Consider the following 22,965-nt stretch of genomic DNA (forward strand, 5'->3'; position numbering starts at 1 on the left):
CAAAGGTGTCCAGTGATTGATGGTCACCTACATGTACTCTGAGAGTCTACAAGGGTGTCCGGTGATTGATGGTCACCTACATGTACTCTGAGAGTCTACAAGGGTGTCCGGTGATTGATGGCCACCTACATGTACTCTGAGAGTCTACAAGGGTGTCCGGTGATTGATGGTCACCTACATGTACTCTGAGAGTCTACAAGGGTGTCCGGTGATTGATGGCCACCTACATGTACTCTGAGAGTCTACAAGGGTGTCCGGTGATTGATGGTCACCTACATGTACTCTGAGAGTCTACAAGGGTGTCCAGTGATTGATGTTCACCTTCATGTACTCTGAGAGTCTACAAGGGTGTCCGGTGATTGATGGTCACCTACATGTATTCTGAGAGTCTACAAGGGTGTCCGGTGATTGATGGTCACCTACATGTACTCTGAGAGTCTACAAGGGTGTCAGGTGATTGATGATCACCTTCATGTACTCTGAGAGTCTACAAGGGTGTCCGGTGATTGATGGTCACCTACATGTACTCTGAGAGTCTACAAGGGTGTCAGGTGATTGATGGTCACCTACATGTACTCTGAGAGTCTACAAGGGTGTCCGGTGATTGATGGTCTCCTGCATGTACTCTGAGAGTCTACAAGGGTGTCCGGTGATTGATGGTCACCTACATGTACTCTGAGAGTCTACAAGGGTGTCCGGTGATTGATGGTCACCTACATGTACTCTGAGAGTCTACATGGGTGTCCGGTGATTGATGGTCACCTACATGTACTCTGAGAGTCTACAAGGGTGTCCGTTGATTGATGGTCACCTACATGTACTCTGAGAGTCTACAAGGGTGTCCGGTGATTGATGGTCACCTACATGTACTCTGAGAGTCTACAATGGTGTCCAGTGATTGATGGTCACCTACATGTACTCTGAGAGTCTACAAGGGTGTCCAGTGATTGGTCACCTACATGTACTCTGAGAGTCTACAAGGGTGTCCAGTGATTGATGGTCACCTACATGTACTCTGAGAGTCTACAAGGGTGTCCAGTGATTGATGGTCACCTACATGTACTCTGAGAGTCTACAAGGGTGTCCGGTGATTGATGGTCACCTACATGTACTCTGAGAGTCTACCAGGGTGTCCAGTGATTGATGGTCACCTACAGAAAATATTTGACACCAGAGTTTATATATGTTAACGTTATACATATGTAATTTCTTCAGTAAGACAGAGTGTGAAACTTTTACCTTAGGTTAGGTTGCCACTTTTTTTTCTGTGACTTTTTTCTGTGACTTTTCTGTGACTTTTTTCCTGTGACTTCTCTTTGAGTTTTTTATATTACCTTTTTTCTGTAACCTTTTTTCTGTGAATTTTTTTCTATGACTTTTTTTCCAGTGACTTTTTCTGTGACCTTCTTCTGAGACCATTTTTCTGTGACCTTCTTCTGAGACCATTTTTCTGTGACCTTCTTCTGAGACCATTTTTCTGTGACCTTCTTCTGAGACCACTTTTCTGTGACCTTCTTCTGAGACCATTTTTCTGTGACCTTCTTCTGAGACCATTTTTCTGTGACCTTCTTCTAAGACCATTTTTCTGTGACCTTCTTCTGAGACCATTTTTTCTGTGACCTTCTTCTGAGACCATTTTTCTGTGACCTTCTTCTGAGACCATTTTTCTGTGACCTTCTTCTAAGACCATTTTTCTGTGACATTCTGAGACCATTTTTCTGTGACCTGAGACCATTTTTCTGTGACCTTCTGAGACCAGTTTTCTGTGACTTTTTCCCTGTGACCTTTTTCTTGGCTCCGTCCAAAGCTTGGTCTCACACGGGGTAAACAAGAGGCACTGTTTGTATATTTTATTGAGGAAACGTTTCGCCCGGGATGGCTTCTTCATTCCTGACAACGTTTCGCTCGGGATGGCTTCTTCAGTCCCGACAACGTTTCGCCCTGAATGGCTTCCTGAGTCCTGACAACGTTTCGCCCTGAATGGCTTCTTCAGTTCTTACAACGTTTCGCCCTGAATGGCTTCTTCAGTTCTGACAACGTTTCGCCCTGAATGGCTTCTTCAGGCCTGACAACGTTTCACCCTGAATGGCTTCTTCAGTCCTGACAACGTTTCGCCCTGAATGGCTTCTTCAGTCCTGACAATGTTTCGTCCGGGATGTCTTCTTCAGTCATGAGAACGTTTCGCCCTGAATGGTTTCTTCAGGCCTGACAACGTTTCACCCTGAATGGCTTCTTGTAATAATATTGGTAGAATTACGGACAATACGTTAGGTAAAAGAACATATGTGCAGCAAATGCGACATTTTTATTGTGGCAACGTTTCGCTCTCCAGGAGCTTTGTCAAGCCGGCTTGACGAAGATCCTGGAGAGCGAAACGTTGCTACATTAAAAATGTCGCATTAGTTGCACATGTGAATGGCTTCTTCAGTCTTGGAAACGTTTCGCCATTAATAAATTTTTCCAGTCCCGGGAACGTTTCTCCAAGATTCAGAAACTTTTTTTCAATAAAATATGCTAACGCATACTGACGATTGCCGGTATGAACTCAAGTCTTTTATGAATGAAGACGTTTCGCCCATCAGGGTTGATACAGACACAAGAGCAGTAATTATTCGTGTCATGTTAGGTAAGAGGACACAAATGGAATTAATGTGACATTTTATTGTGGCAACGTTTCGCTCTCCAGGAGCTTTGACAAAACTTTTGACCAAGCTGGAGGGCGAAACGTCGCTACAATAAAATGCCACATTAGTTGCACTCGTGTCATTTTGCTAGTAATTCTACCAACATTATTACAATTTATTCGCGCCATGTTTCGCCTGTCAAGGAAGCTTTTTTGCACATCTCGAACTTGAAACTTGAGAAAAACCTGCTGGGCTGGCGGAACTTTATCTGAATGGAGTAAGAATGGAACGATACCAAAATTCTTACAGTTTCTGACACCCAATTTTCGGCCGATACCGATACTTCTCCGATATTTATTATTTTTGAAATTAAAATAAGTGTGTTCAGTTTATAAGGGAATATTTATTGTACAATGTGTATTGACCTGACTAGGTTGGGTGCATTGGCTTCAGCCGGTAGGAGACTTGGACCTGCCTCGCATGGGTCAGTAGGCCTGCTGCAGTGTTCCTTCGTTCTTATGTTCTTAACTAACTCAAGAAGGTTAAATATTAAGTAACTTAAGTTCTTAGAGACGGCGATGTTACTCATTACTTGGACTGTTGTGTTAGTTACTGCTTGTCAAAGGCACTTGTCGATAGTGTGTCTGTGTACCCTCCTATGTCTGTGTGTCTGTGTGCCCTCCTATGTGTGTGTGTCTGTGTACTCTCCTATGTGTGTGTGTGTCTGTGTACTCTCCTATATGTGTGTGTTGTGTACTCTCCTATGTGTGTGTGTGTGTACTCTCCTATGTGTGTGTGTGTGTACTCTCCTATGTGTGTGTGTGTGTCTGTGTACCCTCCTATGTGTGTGTACTCACCTATTTGTACTCACCTATTTGTGGTTGCAGGGGTCGAGTCTTAGCTCCTGGCCCCGCCTCTTCACCGGTTGCTACTGGGTCCTCTCTCTCCCAGCTCCATGAGCTTTATCAAACCTCGTCTTAAAACTATGTATGGTTCCCGCCTCCACTACGTCACTTTCTAGGCTATTCCACTGCCTGACAACTCTATGACTGAAGAAATACTTCCTAACATCCCTTTGACTCATCTGAGTCTTCAACTTCCAATTGTGACCTCTTGTTTCTGTGTCCCCTCCCTGGAACATCCTGTCTTTGTCCACCTTGTCTATTCCGCGCAGTATTTATATGTCGTTATCATGTCTCCCCTGACCCTCCTCTCCTCCAGTGTCGTGTGCCCTCCTATGTGTTTGTGTTGTGTACTCCTGTGTGTGTGTGTGTGTGTCTGTAGTCTCCTGTGTGTGTGTGTGTCTGTGTATTCTGCTGTGTGTGTGACTGTGTACTCTCCTATGTGTATGTGTGTACTCTCCTATGTGTGTGCTTGTGTACTCTCCTATGTGTGTGTGTGTACTCTCCTATGTGTGTGTGTCTGTGAACTCTCCTATGTGTGCGTGTGTCTGTCTGTGTAACATCCCTGTGGTGACTCACGAAATCGTAATGACACGATTGCAAACAAACCATACCACTGGCGGGATTTGAACCCGCGATCAGAGAGTCTCAAAACTCCAGACCGTCGCGTTAGCCACTGGACCAGCTAGCCACAATAAGATTCGTCTAACTAGGTATATTTCTACACCATAGGAAGGTTAGCATAGGCACCACTATGACCAAAAAAACTTGCATTTGTAGACACAGTGGTGCCTATGCTAACTTTCCTATGGTGTAGAAATATACCTAGTTGGATGAATCTTATTGTGGCTATCTGGCCCAGTGGCTAACGCGACGGTCTGGAGTTTTGAGACTCTCTGATCGCGGGTTCTATCCCCGCCCGTGGTATGGTTTATCACTGTGGTTCATCTGAACCACAGGGATGTTAGTATTTCTTCAGTCACAGAGTTGTCAGGAAGTGGAATAGTCCGGGAAGTGATGTAATGGAGGCAGGATCCATACATAGCTTTAAGGAGAGGCATGATAAAGCTCATGGAGCGGGAAGAGTGGTTGTGGTTGCAGGGGTCGAGACTCAGCTCCTGGTCCCGCCTCTTCACTAGGTCCTCTCTCTCCCTGCTCCATGAGCTTTATCATACATCGTCTTAAAGCTATGTATGGTTCCTGCCTCCACTACATCACTTGCTAGACTATTCCACTCCCTGACAACTCTATGACTGAAGAAATACTTCCTAACATCCCTGTGACTCATCTGATGCTTCAACTTCCAATTGTGACCCCTTGTTTCTGTGTCCAATCTCTGGAACATCCTGTCTCTGTCCACCTTATCTATTCCACACAGTATTTTGTATGTCGTTATCATGTCTCCCTTAACCTTCCTGTCCTCTATTGTCGTCAGGCCGATTTCCCTTAACCTTTCTTCGTAGGACATTCCCCTTACCTCTGGAACTAACCTTGTTGCAAACCTTTGCACTTTCTATAATTTCTTAACGTGCTTAACCAGGTGTGGGTTCCAAACTGGGGCTGCATACTCCAGTATGGACCTGACGTACACGGTGTACAGTATCTTGAACGATTCCTTACTAAGGTATCGGAACGCTATTCTCAGGTTTGCCAGGCGACCATATGCTGCAGCAGTTATCTGGTTGATGTGTACTTCCGGAGACGTGCTCGGTGTTATACTCGCCCCAAGATCTTTCTCCTTGAGCGAGGTTTGCAGTCTTTGGCCACCTAGCCTATAATCTGTCTGCGGTCTTTGCCCTTCCCCGATCTTCATGACTTTGCATTTGGCAGGGTTAAATTCGAGGAGCCAGTTGCTAGACTACTTGTCCAGCCTGTCCAGGTCTCTTTGTAGTTCTGCCTGATCCTCATCTGATTTAATTCTCCTCATTAACTTCACATCATCTGCGAAGAGGGACACCTCTGAGTCTGTCCCTTCCGTCATGTCATTCACATATACCAAAAATAGCACTGGTCCTCGGACTGACCCCTGTGGGACCCCACTCGTCACAGGCGCCCACTGTAGTACTCTTCACGTACCATGACTCGTTGCCTCCCTGTCAGGTATTCTCTGATCCATTGCAGTGCCCTCCCTGTTATACTCCCCTGACCATCTAGCTTCTGCACTAATCACTTGTGAGGAACTGTGTCGAAGGCCTTCATGCAGTCCAAGAAAATGCAATCAACCCACCCCTCTCTCTCGTGTCTTACTTCTGTTACTTTATCATAAAACTCCAGAAGTTTTGTGACACAGGATTTGCCATCCATGAATCCGTGCTGGTTGTCGTTTATAATCGACAACCAGCACGTGTGTGTGTGTGTGTGTGTGTGTGTGTGTGTGTGTGTGTGTGTGTGTGTGTGTGTGTGTGTGTGTGTGTGTGTGTGTGTGTACTCACCTATTTGTACTCACCTATTTGTGGTTGCAGGGGTCGAGTCACAGCTCCTGGCCCCGCCTCTTCGCTGATTGCTACTAGGTCCTCTCTCTCCCTGCCCCATGAGCTCTATCATACCTCGCCTTAAAACTATGTATGGTTCCTGCCTCCACCACATCACTTTCTAGGCTATTCCATGACCTGACTACTCTATGACTGAAGAAATACTTCCTAACATCCCTTTGATTCATCTGAGTCTTCAACTTCCAATTGTGACCTCTTGTGTCTGTGTCCCATCTCTGGAACATGTGTGTGTGTGTGTGTGTGTACTCACCTAGTTGAGGTTGCAGGGGTCGAGTCCGAGCTCCTGTGTGTGTGTGTGTGTGTGTGTGTGTGTGTGTGTGTGTGTGTGTGTGTGTGTGTGTGTGTGTGTGTGTACTCACCTAGTTGAGGTTGCAGGGGTCGAGTCCGAGCTCCTGTGTGTGTGTGTGTGTGTGTGTGTGTGTGTGTGTGTGTGTGTGTGTGGGTCGTGTGTGTGTGTGTGTGTGTGTGTGTACGTGTGAGTAACTCTCACAATCGTGAGGTTGAGTGTTAATGTTGATATTCTCAAGGACACATGCAACATTATTTTATAAAGTATCGCCTATTTTTTTTTTTACCAATACCGATACCATAAAAGTGACCGATACCGATACTCTGGCACATCCTTAGAAAAAAGTTTCCAGTTACTGCTTTTCGTATCTTTATCACCCACGTTTATCTATTTTCCTCTACTATCTACTACTAATTTACGAAACGTTTCTACATTCGGTATACCAAAGTGTTGCACATTAATCCCATACTATCTATTGTTACACCTAACGCAGCGCGAGTACCTCTGATACCAGTACCTCTGATGCAAGTACCTCTGATACCAGTACCTCTGATGTCAGTACCTTTGATGCCGATACCTCTGATAGCAGTACCTCTGATAGCAGTACCTCTGATGCAAGTACCTCTGATACCAGTACCTCTGATGACAGTACCTCTGGTGCCAGTACCTCTGATACCAGAACCTCTGATGCCAGTACCTCTGATAACTACCTCTGGTGCCAGAAGCTATATATACACTGAGACTGAGCAAGCAGGGAAAGTTTGAGTCGTCCAGTACTCTTGTCATGGAGTTCTTCATTAAATCATTAGTATCAGTAGTATGCAATGCAGACATATTGATGAATTAAACACATATGCAACACTTGGATATCTTTATTTTGTAGAAGACTCGCCATCCAGTGACTTTTCCCTTCAGTACTGTAAACTGGAGAGAGAGAGAAAGAGAAGAGGTAATTACTAGTCCCTCATTCTTGGTAGGTATTTTATAGTGACTCACGAAATCGTAATAACACGATTGGAAACAGACTCCAGGCCAGTAAGTAAGCCACTGGCCTGGAGTTTTACGACTCATTTGCTATGGGTTCTAACCCCACCCGTACCGTAGTTTGGTATTAATATTCATCAAGACTAGGGTATTGACACTTTTTTCATAGCTGAGGGGTTGATTACCTCATCGACTTTCTCTATCTTGAAAACACTCTACAAAGCTGGAGAACTGATACCTCATTTCCTATTTCCGGTATAATCTCTACATCAAATTGAAGGAAAAAACACTGCAGTCGCTGGGTATGTGCCCAGGTGCTTCACACGTATGTGTAGGTTATCTCGGGGACGATGGAGATGACCAGTTTCAGAAGCGACTTAAAGAAATGAGATCTATAGTGGTGTGCGGGCGGGGTGATGGCTACCTCGGGCTGAGAGGATGCTGCCTTCAATGGCCGCCCCCTTCATGGGGACGTGCCTTGATGCCGGCAAAGGCTCTTGAGCCATGAAATTAGAGCTACCTTCCCTTTTGTAAGATCAAACTTGATTATCTCCTATTCCCCAGGCGCTCCATTACACCCTAGGGAGGGTGTAACTCTTGCCTATGATTATAATAATTATCCGATGCTCCTGCTCACTACCAATAACAAGCACTTACATAAACAAGCTACTACAACAAACAAGCAGCCCAGAACGTGGGCACAGGAACCAGCCTGTGTTTGAACGGACCACTCTATAAAGCAACGAAGAAGATAGTATAAGATTACTTTTCAGTGTATTTGCTCCATGCTCTTGCCCGAATTTTTTTTCCCTAAGTCAAGGTAGCCCTACTTAGATCTATGATAAGGGAGGCCTAGCCACCCAGGCATGCTTCTCAGGCATACCTCTGTAGAAGGGATGCCATTGTTATCTTTTGTAGTGAAGGTGTCGCAACAATGGTAACTCTGTGTCCAGGGATGACTCCAGTACTCTAGAACAGTGGTTCCCAAACTGGGGGTAAATTACCCCCTAGGGGTAATTTAACCATTTTTGGGGGGTAATGGAGGGGTGACAGAAAAAAAGTTATGAATTCTGAAAATCAAGAAAACAATGCGGTACCCGGTATGAGGATTATTGTTAACTTTGTCTTAGTATATAAAGTTGTAAAGTAAACCTATTATAAGTAAGTAATAAAGTTAAACCAAATAACAATAAACATCAAAAACTAATATACAGTATTAGAAAAGAAGAAATATATAGCTAAGTGTGTGGAAACCCAAAAGTATTTTGACAAGTATGCTTCAGGACAAAAGTCACTCAGTAGCCGAGATCGACCTGTCCAGTACGCGTCACTCACTTCCTGGGGCTGCCTCTATTTCACACTGTCAGTTTATCTGTGAGCATCAGCCGAGGTAGACATAAGCTGGTATGTATGTGTACTGCCCTGTGCAGTATATAGTTAGTATTTACCCACTGTTACTGTGAATTTGTAGCTATTATTAATTTTATATATAATGTATGTGTGGTTCTTACGTTTTCAATGGTTTTGCTAGGATTAGCAGAGTATGCGAGGCTGTATACGTTCACGTTTAGCCATATATATCAATAATAACAACATTTTGTGAAAGGGGTAACATGCTTTATGTGGCATGTTAAATTGGGTAACAAGCTGAAAAAGTTTGGGAACCACTGCTCTAGAACTACATCTGTATACAGTACAAAAATAACCCGCACTTAGGAGACAAACTTGTGACGTTTTGGTTCGACTCGGACCGTCAACTGATCAATATAGCTATCGTGTCCAGTACTTCATCTGCCTTAAAAATGACTGTATGTTGAAGGTACCATTTGTAGGAATAATAAGTACCAGTAATAGCAGTAAATGTAATGGTCGTAGTACTGATAAGTATCAGGAGCAGAAGTATTTTATAGTGGTAATTAACCTGTAGTAGTATTATTAATAGTAGTAAATAGTGGCATTGCGCAGTATTAGCAAACTGTAATGATGAAAGTTGCTAATTATTCCTTCTTGTATAAACAGTCTCCATGGCAGTGTTTTGGTACAGCACTATGGTTGAGTCACGGCGACTGAAGCGTAGGAAGAGATCCCTCTGATTTTCTGGCCCAACCTTATCTCTCTACATAGGACTTTTTTTCTAGGGCTTGTAGTCACTTGTTATCTATTATTTTCACGTATTTTATGTATGTTAATTTCTTTTTTCTTATCGTCTACCTGTATTTGTCTCCCTCTTCACCCAAAGTTACCCAAGACACTAAGAACTAGCATGCAGCTATCCACGCCTTCACGGATTGGATAGAAGCTACCTTGACTACAGGAAGAGTTGCTGCGAACTTTGGAGCGAATAGCCTAAGTTTTAGAAGCTATTTTAGTCTAAGAAAACTACAATGAAATACTCTGCTGACGCCGCCTAAGGCCAGCCCAGGTGTCAGCAGCACACTTTCTGGTATATATATATATATATATATATATATATATATATATATATATATATATATATATATATATATATATATATATATATATATATATATATATATATATATATATATATATATATATTTATTATTTGTTTATTTATTTAACACATTAGCCGTCTGCCACCGAGGCAGGGTGACCCGACAAAGAAGGAAAACTTTCATAAAGTGTTTCTTCTTTTTACATTTAGTAATTTATATACGAGAAGGGTTACTAGCCCCTTGTTCCCGGCATTTTAGTCGCCTCTTACGGCGCGCATGGCTTACGGAGGAAGGATTCTTCTCCACTTCCTCATGGAGTCATATATACCGTAGTATAGCCACCTGTATACGGGGTTTTCATACCCACAAGAGTTCGCAACATTTTTATCACAAGTTGTCTATAAATATGACACGGAATTTGATGTTCGTATGCTTCCATTTCATTCATTTCATTGTCAAATTTTGGTTTAGACAATTGTCATATGCTTCACATTAACAAGCAATTCACATCAGTCATATGCTGCCGTTGTAACATAACCAGACACAAGTCGAAATATTGCTGTCGTAATATGTTTCCAAGTATTTGTTTCTTCGTTTTTAGCCACGACTCTCAGCGTCTTTGAGGAAAATTGTTTGCCGACGGTGGTGACCTGACTGGAGCTGATGGGTTCCTCTTTTTCTCCTTTCATTGAGGTTCGCCAGTTGAGGGACAAACTTCGTTCTGCAGTATCTTCCGTTAGTGTGTGATGTATTATTTTCTTGTGTTATGATCCGAGTTGTCTAACTGGTGTTACCTCATGGCCCATCATCCTGGGTATCTGGACGACGTACTTCTTCATCAGGGAGCTTAGAAGACATACGGTTTCCTGGAGACCGTTCGTTGAGGCTCGAACGTGTAAACCCCAAAAGGCGTGGGCTCCTCGGGCAACCTGGCCACAAGAACGGATTGGGAAGAGCCTAAGGCGTCCAGGGTCTCGTCCGTGGGCGCCCTCACCACGCCACTTGCTAGTCCATGAAGAGGAGGAATAGGATAAGGAAGAAACGAAGGTGGGTTAGGAAGTGAAGGAGGCGAGGAAGGGGGAGAAGAATTTATTTGAAGAGGAGCGAGGTCCAGAATACTCTCGTTACTAACACTGTGGTGGATGGTTGAGGGTGAAGTAATACGCGAAGTCGAGGAGGGTCCAGACTCCCCGTGCGGCACCTTACGCATCTTCATGTCATCTAACCATTCTTTGCTGAACAGCAACGACCAACTCTGAAACACTGAAGCATTTGGCGACGTCTGCACATTACGAATTGGACGTACAGAATTTGAATTTGAAACAGTTGGGACAGTTGGAATAACTTCAAGATGAGTGGGGACTGTTGGAATGGTTGGCACTGTTGGAATGGTTGGCACTGTTGGAATGGTTGACACTGTTGGAATAGTTGGCACTGTTGGAATGGTTGGCACTGTTGGAATAATTGGCACTGTTACAATGATTGATGGTGTTGGAACAGTAGTAACTGTGGGCATGGACTGTGAGGTGGGTGTGTCAGTTGTAGTGAACACCAAGAAGCTGCTTGAAGCCACACCACTGCCTCCACTCTCCTCTGTTCTTCCACTCACCGATTTTCCAAAATTTTGCAGAGACTGAAATCCCGACACACCCCCATCACTCTCATTTTCCAGCGGCAAGCTTTGAATGTTTGGTATTTCCGTTAGCCTCACAAGGAAGCTGTTGGGGGTGGTTGAGGTGCTGCGGGTCCTGGATCTTCCTGGTGCTGGAGCACACAACCATGAATGGAATGGATGGCTACACTGGTCGTGCTTGGGCCGGAGTGTTGCCGTTGTCCTTGGAGCGGGAAGGGGATCTGGAATATTTCGACGGCTCTCTGGATCTTCTATCTTAGCAGCTGGATCAACGAAAGAGGCTTCAGCCTTGGGCTCTTCTGCTGGAGGTGGCGGCAGTGTTGCTGTAGGGAAGGGGAGGGTGGCAGGTCTTGCAAAAGGCTTATTAAACTGACGTCTTTTGGGTTTCTGACAGAGGAAGCTGTGGAAGGGATGATTGCAGGTGTTATCACGCGTGGGTTCTGGCTCTGGCTGTGGGTCTGAGTCCAGGCTAGCCTGAGGCAGCGCCTGGGAGTCATCATCCATGAGGCTTCCTGCAGCCGGTGCCAGGGTAGATGAAGGCGCTCTTGTGGGAGGTGGTGATGGAAGCGATGGAGGCACTCTTGTGGAAGGTGGTGGTGGAAATGACGGAGGCACTCTTGTGGGAGGTGGTGGTGGAAGTGACGGAGGCACTCTTGTGGGAGGTGGTGGTGGAAGTGACGGAGGCACTCTTGTGGGAGGTGGTGGTGGAAGCGACGGTCTTGTGGTAGTGAGGAAATTATCGGGGAAGAATATAGATTCTGGAGACTGGAAAGATGCTTCTGGGTCTAGCAGGGCATCCATTGGTTTTGGGGTTGAGGGAGCTGGAGGAAGACGAGTACTAGGAGTTGGAGGACGAGGGTGGTGTGTTCTTCGGGGGAGAAGTGTTGGAGAGAATTTGAGTCGTGGACGTGACGGCTGACAAAGCCAGGAATGAAAGGCGTGAGTACATGGGTCTGCACCAACCCACGATGGCTTTGATGTCGAGGGTCGTGGTGGTGCAGGAATCAACCATGGTGCTGCAGGTGGTGGTGGTGACGATGGTACTGAAGCAGGGAGCAGTCGCTGTGCTGGGGGTGGTGGTGGTACTGGGGCAGGGAGCAGTCGTGGTGCTGGGGGTGGCAGTGACGATGGTGTTGTAGAAGGGAGCAGTCGTGGTGCTGGGGGTGACGGTTGTGTTGGGGCAGGGAGCATCAGCCCTACCCCAGAGTCTAGCAAACCTCCAGTAGGGAAGGTCTTTGCCTTCGGAGGAGCAAGTCGCAGTGGTTTTGAGGGCTTGAAGCACCGCCATGAATGAAGCGGATGGCTACACTTGTCGTAGGTGGTTGTGGTGTTGGGGGGAATTACAGGTGGTGAGGTGGGTGGCGGAAGTCGGGTGGGAGATGGCAAGGATTCTGGGATGAGTTGTTTCCTACCCTGAGTATTGGTAGATTCAGCGAACACACCAGAACTCATAGGTGCTTCAGTTGTGATGGGCTGTGCCAGAGGGCGGTGGATGGTCCTGGAGCGTGGTGCTGGCTGACACAACCAAGAATGGAATGGGTGTGAGCACTTGTCGTTGATTTTGGATGGCGGAGGTTCAGGGAGAGCCTCAGGCAGCAGGTCCTTCCCGGCTCTGAGGGAAGCGTCAGGGGAGTTATCGTCTCCATTTCTGGGTGGTGGTGCAGGAGTGGTGACCTTCTGGCACCTCCACGATTGGAAAGGACTGGAACACTTGTCCGATGGTGGGATGGAAGATATTTGAAGAGTTTGAGGAGGTAATGTGGGTGCAGGAGCGCCAAGAGAGGCTTCAGAGTCGAAGCTTCTTCCTGCATGTAAAGGATCAGAGAAGAATACACTGCCTTGGTGAGGGACCTGTGTTCTGATGAATTGTGGTGGGGTGGGATCTGTGGGTTGAGGAGGTGGGGTAGGAGGCGTGGGTTGAAGTGGTGGAGTAAGAGGTGTGGGTTGAGGTGGTGAGGTAGGAGGCGTGCTTTGAAGTGATGGGTTGGGAGGCGTGGGTTGAGGTGGAGGCGTGGGAAGTGGAAAAGTAAAAGGATGTAAGGCAGGAGCTGAGAATGGCACAGAATCAAAGACTCCTCCCAGTGAAGGCTCTGCATCAAGGAAGGAACCTTTTCGATGTTGGGGTGTGGTGATGGGTGGAGATGTTGGGCGGGTGGGTGGAGATTGTTGATGGGTGGGAGGTCGTGGACGGGTGAATGGCAGTTGTGAATGAGTGGGAGGTGGTTGACGGGTGGTGGTGGAGGAGAACACGACAGTAGGAAGGCGGCCAGCTCCAACAGGAAGACTTGGGCGACACAGCCACGCGTGGAAGGAATGAGAGCACTTGTCGTATTGTGTCTTCTCCAGGCGTGTAGGAGAAGCTGTGTTGTGCTGAGCCAGAGGAACTGCTCTCGTCACCACAGCCAACACCACCTGCAAGAAAGAATCTATTACTCGCTCTCCTAGATAACTTTTAAAGCAATGATCCATAAGACTTTAGTGCTCACTAGGGTGTATAATAGTAATAATTTAGAGTAAAATTACATGTATATATTTCTAATGTTGAAAGCTTGGAAAATGCAGTCCGAAGTGATTAAACATTATACAAATAACCCGCACATAAGAGAAAGAAGCTTATGACGACGTTACGATCCAACTTGGACCATTAACTAGTTACACTAACACACGATGGTGAGGTAGCCAGAATGTATATACAGGAGAAGAGGACAAGAACGGGACAGAGAGAGAAAGAAAGAAGTAGAGTAGTGGTGGTAGTAGGTAGGGGGAGTAGTGGCACAAGAGACAGTAAGGGTAGTAAATCGAGGCAAAAGTAGAGGTAGCAATAGTAGTAGTATAGTAGCAGTAGTAGAAGAATAAGTCAATGACCATACCACGTTGAACGCACCGCTTCTCGTCCGATCAGCAAAGTTAAGCAGCGTTGGGTTTGGTTAGTACTTGCATGGGTGACCGTCTGGGAACACTAAATACTGTTGGCCTGGTGGCTAAAGCTCTCGCTTCACACAGCTGGTGTCTAGGTTCGATTCTCAGCGAGGGTAGAAACATTGGGCGTGTTTCTTTACACCGGTTGTCTATGTTCACCCATCAGTAAAATGGGTACCTGGGTGCTAGTCGATTGGTTAGGTAAGGTAAAGTAAAACGTTGCATTAAGTTAAGCTTTAACGTACCAGCATGTTTTCATAAAAGGAAGTTACTGGTGCCTCTCATCACTGAGATCGCGATTTTGTTTTTATTGATTCCTTGGTATAAACCTTGGTAATAAATACCGACAAGTTGGTTTAGAAAGACACGTAAGCAAACACTATAACATATTTATTAGAAAACGTTTCGGTCCTGGGACCTTGATCAAGGTCCCAGGACCGAAACGTTTTCTAATAAATATGTTATAGTGTTTGCTTACGTGTCTTTCTAAACCAATTTGATTCCTTATACGAATCTGATAATTTCGCAATAATGTAAAATCGTATATCAATGACGTCTGGGATTCTTGCAGAAAAAAAGTGAATTTTGGCACTGAGTTCTGTCCCAAATTATTTATTAGACTGGTCACATATTTTGAAGACATTGTTCTTGGTATCCACTAGAGTGTGTGTGGGGGGGCAACATTATTTGTGTATGGAGTGCAACATTGTACTCACCTATTTGTGGTTGCAGGGGTCGATTGACACCTGGCTGTGTATGTATGTATATGTGTGTGTGTGTGTGTGTGTGTGTGTGTGTGTGTGTGTGTGTGTGTGTACTCACTGATTTTGGTTTCTTGGAGTCGAATCCAGGCTCCTGGCCCCACCTCTAAAGCTTCATCGACCAACATTACTGATTTCTGGTCCTCTGAGCCTTATCATATCTACTCTTGAAATTGGTATGGCGTTCGCCTGCACCTCTTCCACATCCAGTTAATTCTTCTTTCCTACCAACCTGAGACTGAAAATATGCTTTAAAATATTCCTGTGACTCATCTGTGTTTTAAATGTCCATCTATATCCACATGTAACTGGTTTTCCCTGATAAAATCCCTGTCCTTATCGGCCTTATCTAGTTCTCAGAATACAATATTTTATGCGTAATAATAAAGTGACCTTCGCCCTCCTCACCTTCAAGATCGTCACTGTTACTTCATTTAGTCTTTCCTCTTAATGTACCCCTCTTATCTCTGTGATCAGTCTGGTTGCAAACCTTTTCACCTTGTCAAGCGTATGAACATTCCAAGCTGTGGTTGCATATTCTAAGATGCACGTGGCACATGTTGAGATTCCTGAAGGCTGTTCTGAGATTTGCTAGCCCAGCAGAGGCTTCCGAAGCCATATAGCTAATGTGTTCTTGTGATATGTTCGGTGTGATGCTTACTTTGTAGTTTCTCTTTTCCCAGATATATTCTGGCTCCAGTCTACCTTCCTCTTCACCAAATTTCATAATCTTCCATTATGTGTGGACTACACTCCAGCAGCCACGCTTGCAACGTGTCTAAATCTCAGTTCATTTCTTGATCAGTTTCCATGGGTCTCTTAAATAATCTAGAATGATACATAAATTTGCCAACCCAACACCAGATTGTTTACCTTTTAGCAGGTTTTTGCTCTCAACATGAGTTATAAGTTTTTCTCTTGTTTTTTCCCAATATTTTTGTAACACTTGCCGAGGAAACAGGTCTATAGTTTAAATTGTCTTCCCTGTCGCTCTGTTTAAATATTGGCACAGTGTCATCTTCCATTTGTCTGCCAAAGTTACTTATTTGTAGCATGATCCTAAAAAAGCTGAAGTGGATAGCATTTTTTTGTGTACGTCTTAAAAGCCACGATACTATCTCGAATGTCTCTGTTGTTTTATTCCTTATCACCGGTGTACAACTTTCTATTTAATTCCTCACACATTGCCTCCTCAACTTCAGTGACTTTGTCGACGTCTATTATTCTTTGCATTTTGTCTCCATTATTTAATGTACTTTTTTACAAACTTGCACTAAACATTTTGTTATTCCTCGCCCTTGTCTACGAATTCTTGTTCAAAGTTAGTTTCTTCCTCTCTCCTAACATTTGTATATTAATTTCTAGCCTGCTTAAATCTCTGACTTCTTGAGTGTCCTCTTAGCTCTGCATCACCTTATATTAAACCATTCTTTATTATTATCTCTCATATTTCTCTTTGTAATAAACTAATTTCATTTTCATATATTACTACAGAACTCTGTATATATTATGTTTGTCCCTCGTAATACTGCATTTAATTCAGCTTATTTAAAATAGTGTTTTAAGGCAATACAATTTTCATTTCTTATAATCTTGTCATTTATGTGTGTTTCTTTTTCATTTCCTAAGTCATATTTAGCTACATATGTTAACTGCATTCGAACATGATCACTTCCCAGGTGGATTTAAATAGCTTACGTTGAAAATTTCTTCCGCTGTTCTAGTAAACACCAGGTTTAATATTTTATATTTATGTTGTTTTCTATCACATTCGTCCATTCAGTTATATGCCGATGTGTAAAAAAAATGTTTCATGATATAAAAGAATTTTAGTGACATTTATTTGTTATCCAGCCCAGTTTATTTATATAGACGAATTATGCCATTACAATAACTTTTTTTTTCGTGGTCACTTTTCATCAGTAGTTTAGTACATTATATATAGATCGATACCATGCCTAACCCTTCTAGGGTAGGGCAGGTGCCTGAGCCTGAGCCTTTAGCTCATAAGACTGTCATTCCCATTTACCCCTTTGGGGCGGGTATGGCAGACCAGAGAGGCCTAGCTTGTGGCTAGGCCTGGGGACAGTTGGTCCCAAAGATGAGGAGGTACTGGTGCCTCCTCCCATGGGAGACTTAGGTCTCAGACACTCCCTAGAGAGGGAGCCAAGGCCGGGCCACCACTTGGAAAAGGCCCGGGCCGGGAGAATACCGGCTAATCTTTAATAATAAAATAATAATAGTACATTATAGGATGTTATCTCTCATTTACTTTAAGTTTTTTTGTCTGACAAGTATTATTAATTTAAACATTGGGTTGTATGCATTATCTACTAAGAGTTTCTCATATTTTTTGTTATCTTGTTTCATATTGCAGTTTCCGTTCCTTGTATTGCCTGTTTTATCAATAATGTTAATCCTGCTTTTTTCTTGTTGACTCGTCTTCTCCACGCTGAGTATGTTGCGTCGAATACCTCGTTTTTAATATATTTCAGTGGGTAAAATAAAGAGCTGTGGAACACTGGAATAATCTTCCCATGGAAGCTGAGAGTGCCAAATATTAAGAATTGACAGGACGTACACTTTGACTACCAGAGAGCTGTTTGCAGAGTCCTCTCCACACAGTGGCCACCGGTCTCCTGATGTTTGCTTCACAGCTGATCACAATATCCACTTAATGATTAAGACACGTGTGCAACAGTTGGGCATCTTTATTGTTGAAACGTTTCGCCTACACAGTAGGCTTCTTCAGTCAGATAAAGAGGTAGCAAGTGTGGAAGTGAGATGAAGAAGATGTAATCAGTCCTTCAGTCTTGGAGAGACTATCTCCAAGATTGGTGGAGTCTTATGACTGATAAATTAGACACATGTGCAACTCTTGGGTATCTTTATTGAGGAAAAGTTTCGCCACACAGTGGCTTCATCAGTCCATACGTAGGAGAAACTTGAAAAACAGAAGGAGAATGAGGTAATCAGTCCCTCAACCTTGAGTCGATGTGTTCAGTCCATCAATCTTGAATAGAATATTCTATTCAAGATTGATGGACTGAACACATCGACTCAAGGTTGAGGGACTGATTACCTCACTCTTCTCCTGTTCTTTATGTTTCTCCTACGTATGGACTGATGAAGCCACTGTGTGGCGAAACTTTTCCTCAATAAAGATACCCAAGAGTTGCACATGTGTCTAATTTATCAACATGTCGGTTCTCTGAACCATTCATCTACAAAGTCTTATGACTCCATTCTTATGCTTCATCTTTATATCATTCCAGACCACTAAGCTGAACTCTTCTCCAGACCGAGGGACTGACTCCCTTCAAATACTCTCTCTCCAAGGTTGATGGACTGATCACATCGTTTTCGTTTTACTACTAAACTTGCTGCCTCTGTATTTGACTGAAGAAACCTACTGTGTAGGCGAAACGCTTCAACAATTAAGATACCCAATTGTTGCACATGTGTCTTAATCATCAACTAGAAGCATAACTAGCACCTTAAAAGTAGTAGTAGTAGTAGTACTATTCAATACATTAATTTCAGTGCTGTATGATATGTCTTTCTAGTTTCATGTCGGTAGTGTTCAGATGGAGTGGAGAGCTGAGAGAGAGAGAGCTTTTTTCTGTACTATAAGTAAGTAAGTAAGTAAGTAAATTTATTCAGGTATACACAATACAGTTACATAGAATTATCATACATAGCAGCATATGTGTAGAGAACCTAGGATAACCCAAAAAAGTCAGACAGAGTGACTTATTTCCATTGTCCAAGATAATAGTTAATAGTCCCCAGTCAAGGTGGAAGTAGTTCTCAGCAGATAGCTTCCTTGTGAACTCTAAAGTCTTAATATGCCTTTCCCATGTACTACCATGTGGAGATGTTATGCTCTCTCTCTCTCTCTCTCTCTCTCTTTTACACAGGGTTTGACAAGATTAAGGATCCCTAGCTTTATTGACAAGCTATTTACTGGTTAAGGATTCCTAACTTTATTGGCAAGCTAAGAGCTGTTACCTACATCAGCTCATTTGAAAGCATTTTTATTGTTATGAGATATACAATTAGGGAGCAGGATGAAGTTGGAACCATCTGTGGGCCAGCATTTTCATTTGATCAACTGACTTTATCTCGTTGACATCATTATGCTGTACGAATGTGTTCCATACTCGAGTCATCCTGGGTATGTATGATCTCAGATGGAGTGATGTTCTGGAGAAGGGTACAGCCAGAGTGAAGTTGCTGCTCTCTGCCCATCTTGTGGCATAAAAGCTTGTTTCACGCTGTCCTCGAAGTGGATCCAAGTGTGGTACTTTGACAATATTGGCCTTGCACATAACAGTAAGGCCACCCACATCCCTCCTGTGTTGAAGACTCTGCTGAAATGACAGATCTATCCAGGATGGGTCCAGGCGAGAGATGAGACGTCTTGCTCTGTTCTCTACTCTGTCAAGCAGTCGCAGATGAGAGGGGGGGCAGGTAAACCAAGAAAGTGGAGCATACTCAAGGTGTGAGCGTACTTGTGCCTCGTACAGAATCCTGCAACCCCTACTGTCAAGCAGATGCGAGATACGGCGAAGTGCTGTAAGCTTCCTGGCTGCCTTGTTTGCAAGATTTACAACATGGTTCTTCATGGTTAGTTTGGAGTCAAATTTCACCCCAAGGATATCAACTTCTTCTCCAGGTGCCAACACACTCCCATTCATCCTTACTACTGCACCAGCATTACCATCATGGTGCCTAGAGACGATCATCATTTGCGTTTTCTCAGGTGCAAATGTTACTTGCCATCTATTTCCCCAAGCTGATATAGCTCTTACCTGGTGATTGATGTAGCTTAGAGCAGCTGGCATTTCTTCTCCTGGATAAGTGAATGTTAGTGTACAGTCATCTGCATATGCATGTGATTCTGGGATGAGATGAAGAAGGTCGTTGAAGTAGACATTCCATAACAATGGTCCCAGCATGCTTCCTTGTGGAACACTTGCCCCAATAGGATGTCTGTCTTGCTGATTCCGTTCCATTGAGAACTACACTTAGAGATCTACCATGAAGGTAATCACTGAGGAGACATAGCGTAGAGCCTGCAATTCCCAGTGCTTGAAGTTTTGCTAAGAGACCCTGGTGCCACACCCGGTCGAAAGCGCCAGCAATGTCCAGTGCTACCATACAGCTGACTTTGGATTCATCCAGTGACTGGTGCCACTTAGTGGAGAGGTTTAACAGCAGATCAGTAGCAGAGTAACCTTTCCTGAAGCCATATTGACGGTCACAAAGTAGTGTGTGGTAGTCAAAAAACTGTCATTTGTCTTGAGATTATTGTCTCAAGGATCTTACCAGTGATTGACAGGAGTGACACTGGTCTGTAGTTGCTGATTTCTGCTCTGCTCTTCTTTTTGTGAACAGGGACTACATTTGCCTCTTTCCATAGAGAGGGCCATTTACACTGTACTAGGCAGTGCTGAAAAATGCGAGTTAGAGGTGCTGCTAGCTGGTCTGCACATCTCAGCAATCTTGGGCTCAACTTGTCTGGGCCCACAGCCTTTTCTTGGTCAAGCGATTTAAGAAGGAAATGCACCTCCTCCTGCCTTATTGTCACCACTGACAGTTTTGACACAGTTCTTGCAGCTAGCCAAGGAGGGTCCCTTGCTGGATCAGGAACTTGCATTTTGGTAGCAAAGTGTTCAGCAAAGAGGTCCTCCTTCTCTTGACTACTAGTAGAGGTGGTCCCATCCCGTCGATTTAGAGGTGGAATGAGTTCATCAGGCAGATAACCTTGTCTGTCCTTGACCAGGGACCACCAGGTTTTGGAGCCTACCCTACCTGATGCTAGCTTTCTTTTAGTGTCCACCTCCCATTTAGCAATGGCCCACTTTTGAACGTCACCCATATGCCTACAGGCTTGCCTCTCTCCCTCTCTCTCTCTCTCTCTTTCTCTTTCTCTCTCTCTCTCTCTCTCGCTCTCTCTCTCTCTCTCTCTCTCGATCTCTTCTCTCTCTCTCTCTCTCTCTCTCTCTCTCTTCTCTCTCTCTCTCTCGTCCTCTCTGCTGTCCTGTCTGTGTCTCTCTCTGTCTCTCTCTCTCTCTCTCTCTCTCTCTCTCTCTCTCTCTCTCTCTCTCTCTCTCTCTCTCTCTCTCTCTCTCTCTCTCTCTCTCTCTCTCAATATCATGTGTTATGCCAGAATGTAACTTAGCGGAGATTATTAAAAAACTAGTGAAAGCGCCATCTCACTGCCGGTAGAAAGTCATTCAGAAGTCTACACGTGAGTTTTAGCGGTGGTGGCGGTCACCTATTATGGGTGCAAGGTGCGAGTCTTAGCTCCTGGCCCCGCCTCTCCTCTGGCCTGTACTAGCTTTACCCCTGGCTTCTGGAGTCCTATTATACCTATTTTTAAAAATATGTATGCATGTATTCTTCTGCCACTTCGCTATTTAGGTTATTCCACTTCTTAATTATTCTAAGGCTGAAAAAGTATTTCCTAGCACCCTTGTGACTTATCTTGATTTTTAATTTTCATCTGTGCTGTCGAGTACCTGAGACCGCTATCACAGACTCGCCCTGTCCACACTTGTCTATTCTTCCCAGTATTTTGTACATCCTAATCATATAACTCCTGTTCCTTCTGTTCCATAATCTCGTCAGGTTTAGCTCCTGTAGACTCTCCTCATAGCTCAGAACCCTAAGATTTGGGACTAGTCTTGTTGCAAACCTTTGCAAGTTTCATACTGGTGCTGCATTCTACAAGCTGGGTCTGACATGCCGTGTAACAACGGCATATGTCATATGCCAACCGCATATGTCATATGTCAACGGCATATGACATACCACTGTAGCAACGCTAGACTGGCGTTGCTACAATGACTCTTCTGTTAATGTGCTTACCCTGAGGTTCTCCTTCACGAAGGCATATAGCCTTTGTTCCCCAAGCATGTTCTTACTAGCCGTGAGTTCAGTCTCCACCCATACCGTGGTTTGTCTTTGCTCTTCCCCAATTTTCTTAGTTTTGCATTTGCCGAGGTTAAATTCTTCTTTCATGTCACTTACACAAGAAACAGTTCACTCCACATATTCTGACACATCCTCCCAGACAATAACTCGCTGTTTCCTACCTATTAAATATTCTTTGGTCTAATGTAGTGCTCTTTCTGTTATCCCGCCTGCTCCTCTAACTTTTCTTCAAATCTCTTATGAGATTACTGCACCGAACGTTTTCTCACAGTCCATAAATATTCAGTTCACCCACTCATCTCTCCTGCCAAACTTTTGCTTTGTCATAGAACTAGAAGAGATCTGTGAGGCAGATTTATCACTCTAAAACCATGGTGGCTTTTATTTATGAATCTGCTCCTTCCTGTGTGCTCGACTATTCTTCTGGTAATCTTCTCCACAACCTTATATAAACCATACCCCCGGCCGGGATTGAACCCGCGGTCATAGAGTCTCAAAACTCCAGCCCGTCGCGTTAGCAATCGTGTCATTACGATTTCTTGAGTCAACCTTATATAATTTACATGTCAGTGACACTGGCCTGCAGTTTAACGCTACCTGTCTGTCTCTTTTCTTAACTATCGGGACTACGTTCATTATTTTCCAGACCTTTAGCAGCTGTTCTGTGTTAGTTGACCTGTTGAAGATCGTTGTTAGTGGTTCATACAGATTTTCTGCTCCCCTCTCTCAGAGTCTACATAGAGATGTTGTCTGGTCCCATTGCCTTCGAGGCAACGAGTTCAGGCAACATGTCTTCACTCCCGTTGTGTGCATTATGCCCAGTACTCGTTGGTGCATTGTCTCTTTGACTCTAGCAGTGTTTATGATTCCATTAAGAATACCTCCCTAAATCTTTTGTTCAACTCCTCGCAAACTTCTTGGCACTCTTAGTGAACTCCCTTCTTTCCTTCTTCAGCTTTATCA

General features: G+C 44.2%; 1 protein-coding gene and 1 pseudogene across 1 annotated transcript in view; one reads left to right on the forward strand and one right to left on the reverse strand.

Moving 5' to 3' along the window:
* Positions 1 to 10,498: 10,498 nt before the first annotated feature.
* LOC128691923 (proline-rich protein 36) overlaps positions 10,499 to 22,965 on the reverse strand; it is a 115,755-nt gene continuing 103,288 nt past the window's right edge. The window contains exon 2 of the mRNA XM_053780906.2: positions 10,499 to 13,792. Coding sequence (XP_053636881.2) covers positions 10,595 to 13,792 — 3,198 coding nt within the window. The 3' untranslated portion in view covers positions 10,499 to 10,594. The remainder of the gene's footprint in view (positions 13,793 to 22,965) is intronic.
* On the forward strand, positions 14,237 to 14,355 carry LOC128691966 (5S ribosomal RNA; annotated as a pseudogene).

Source organism: Cherax quadricarinatus, chromosome 75, assembly GCF_038502225.1.
Source record: "Cherax quadricarinatus isolate ZL_2023a chromosome 75, ASM3850222v1, whole genome shotgun sequence".
NCBI classification, from domain to species: Eukaryota; Metazoa; Arthropoda; class Malacostraca; order Decapoda; family Parastacidae; genus Cherax; species Cherax quadricarinatus.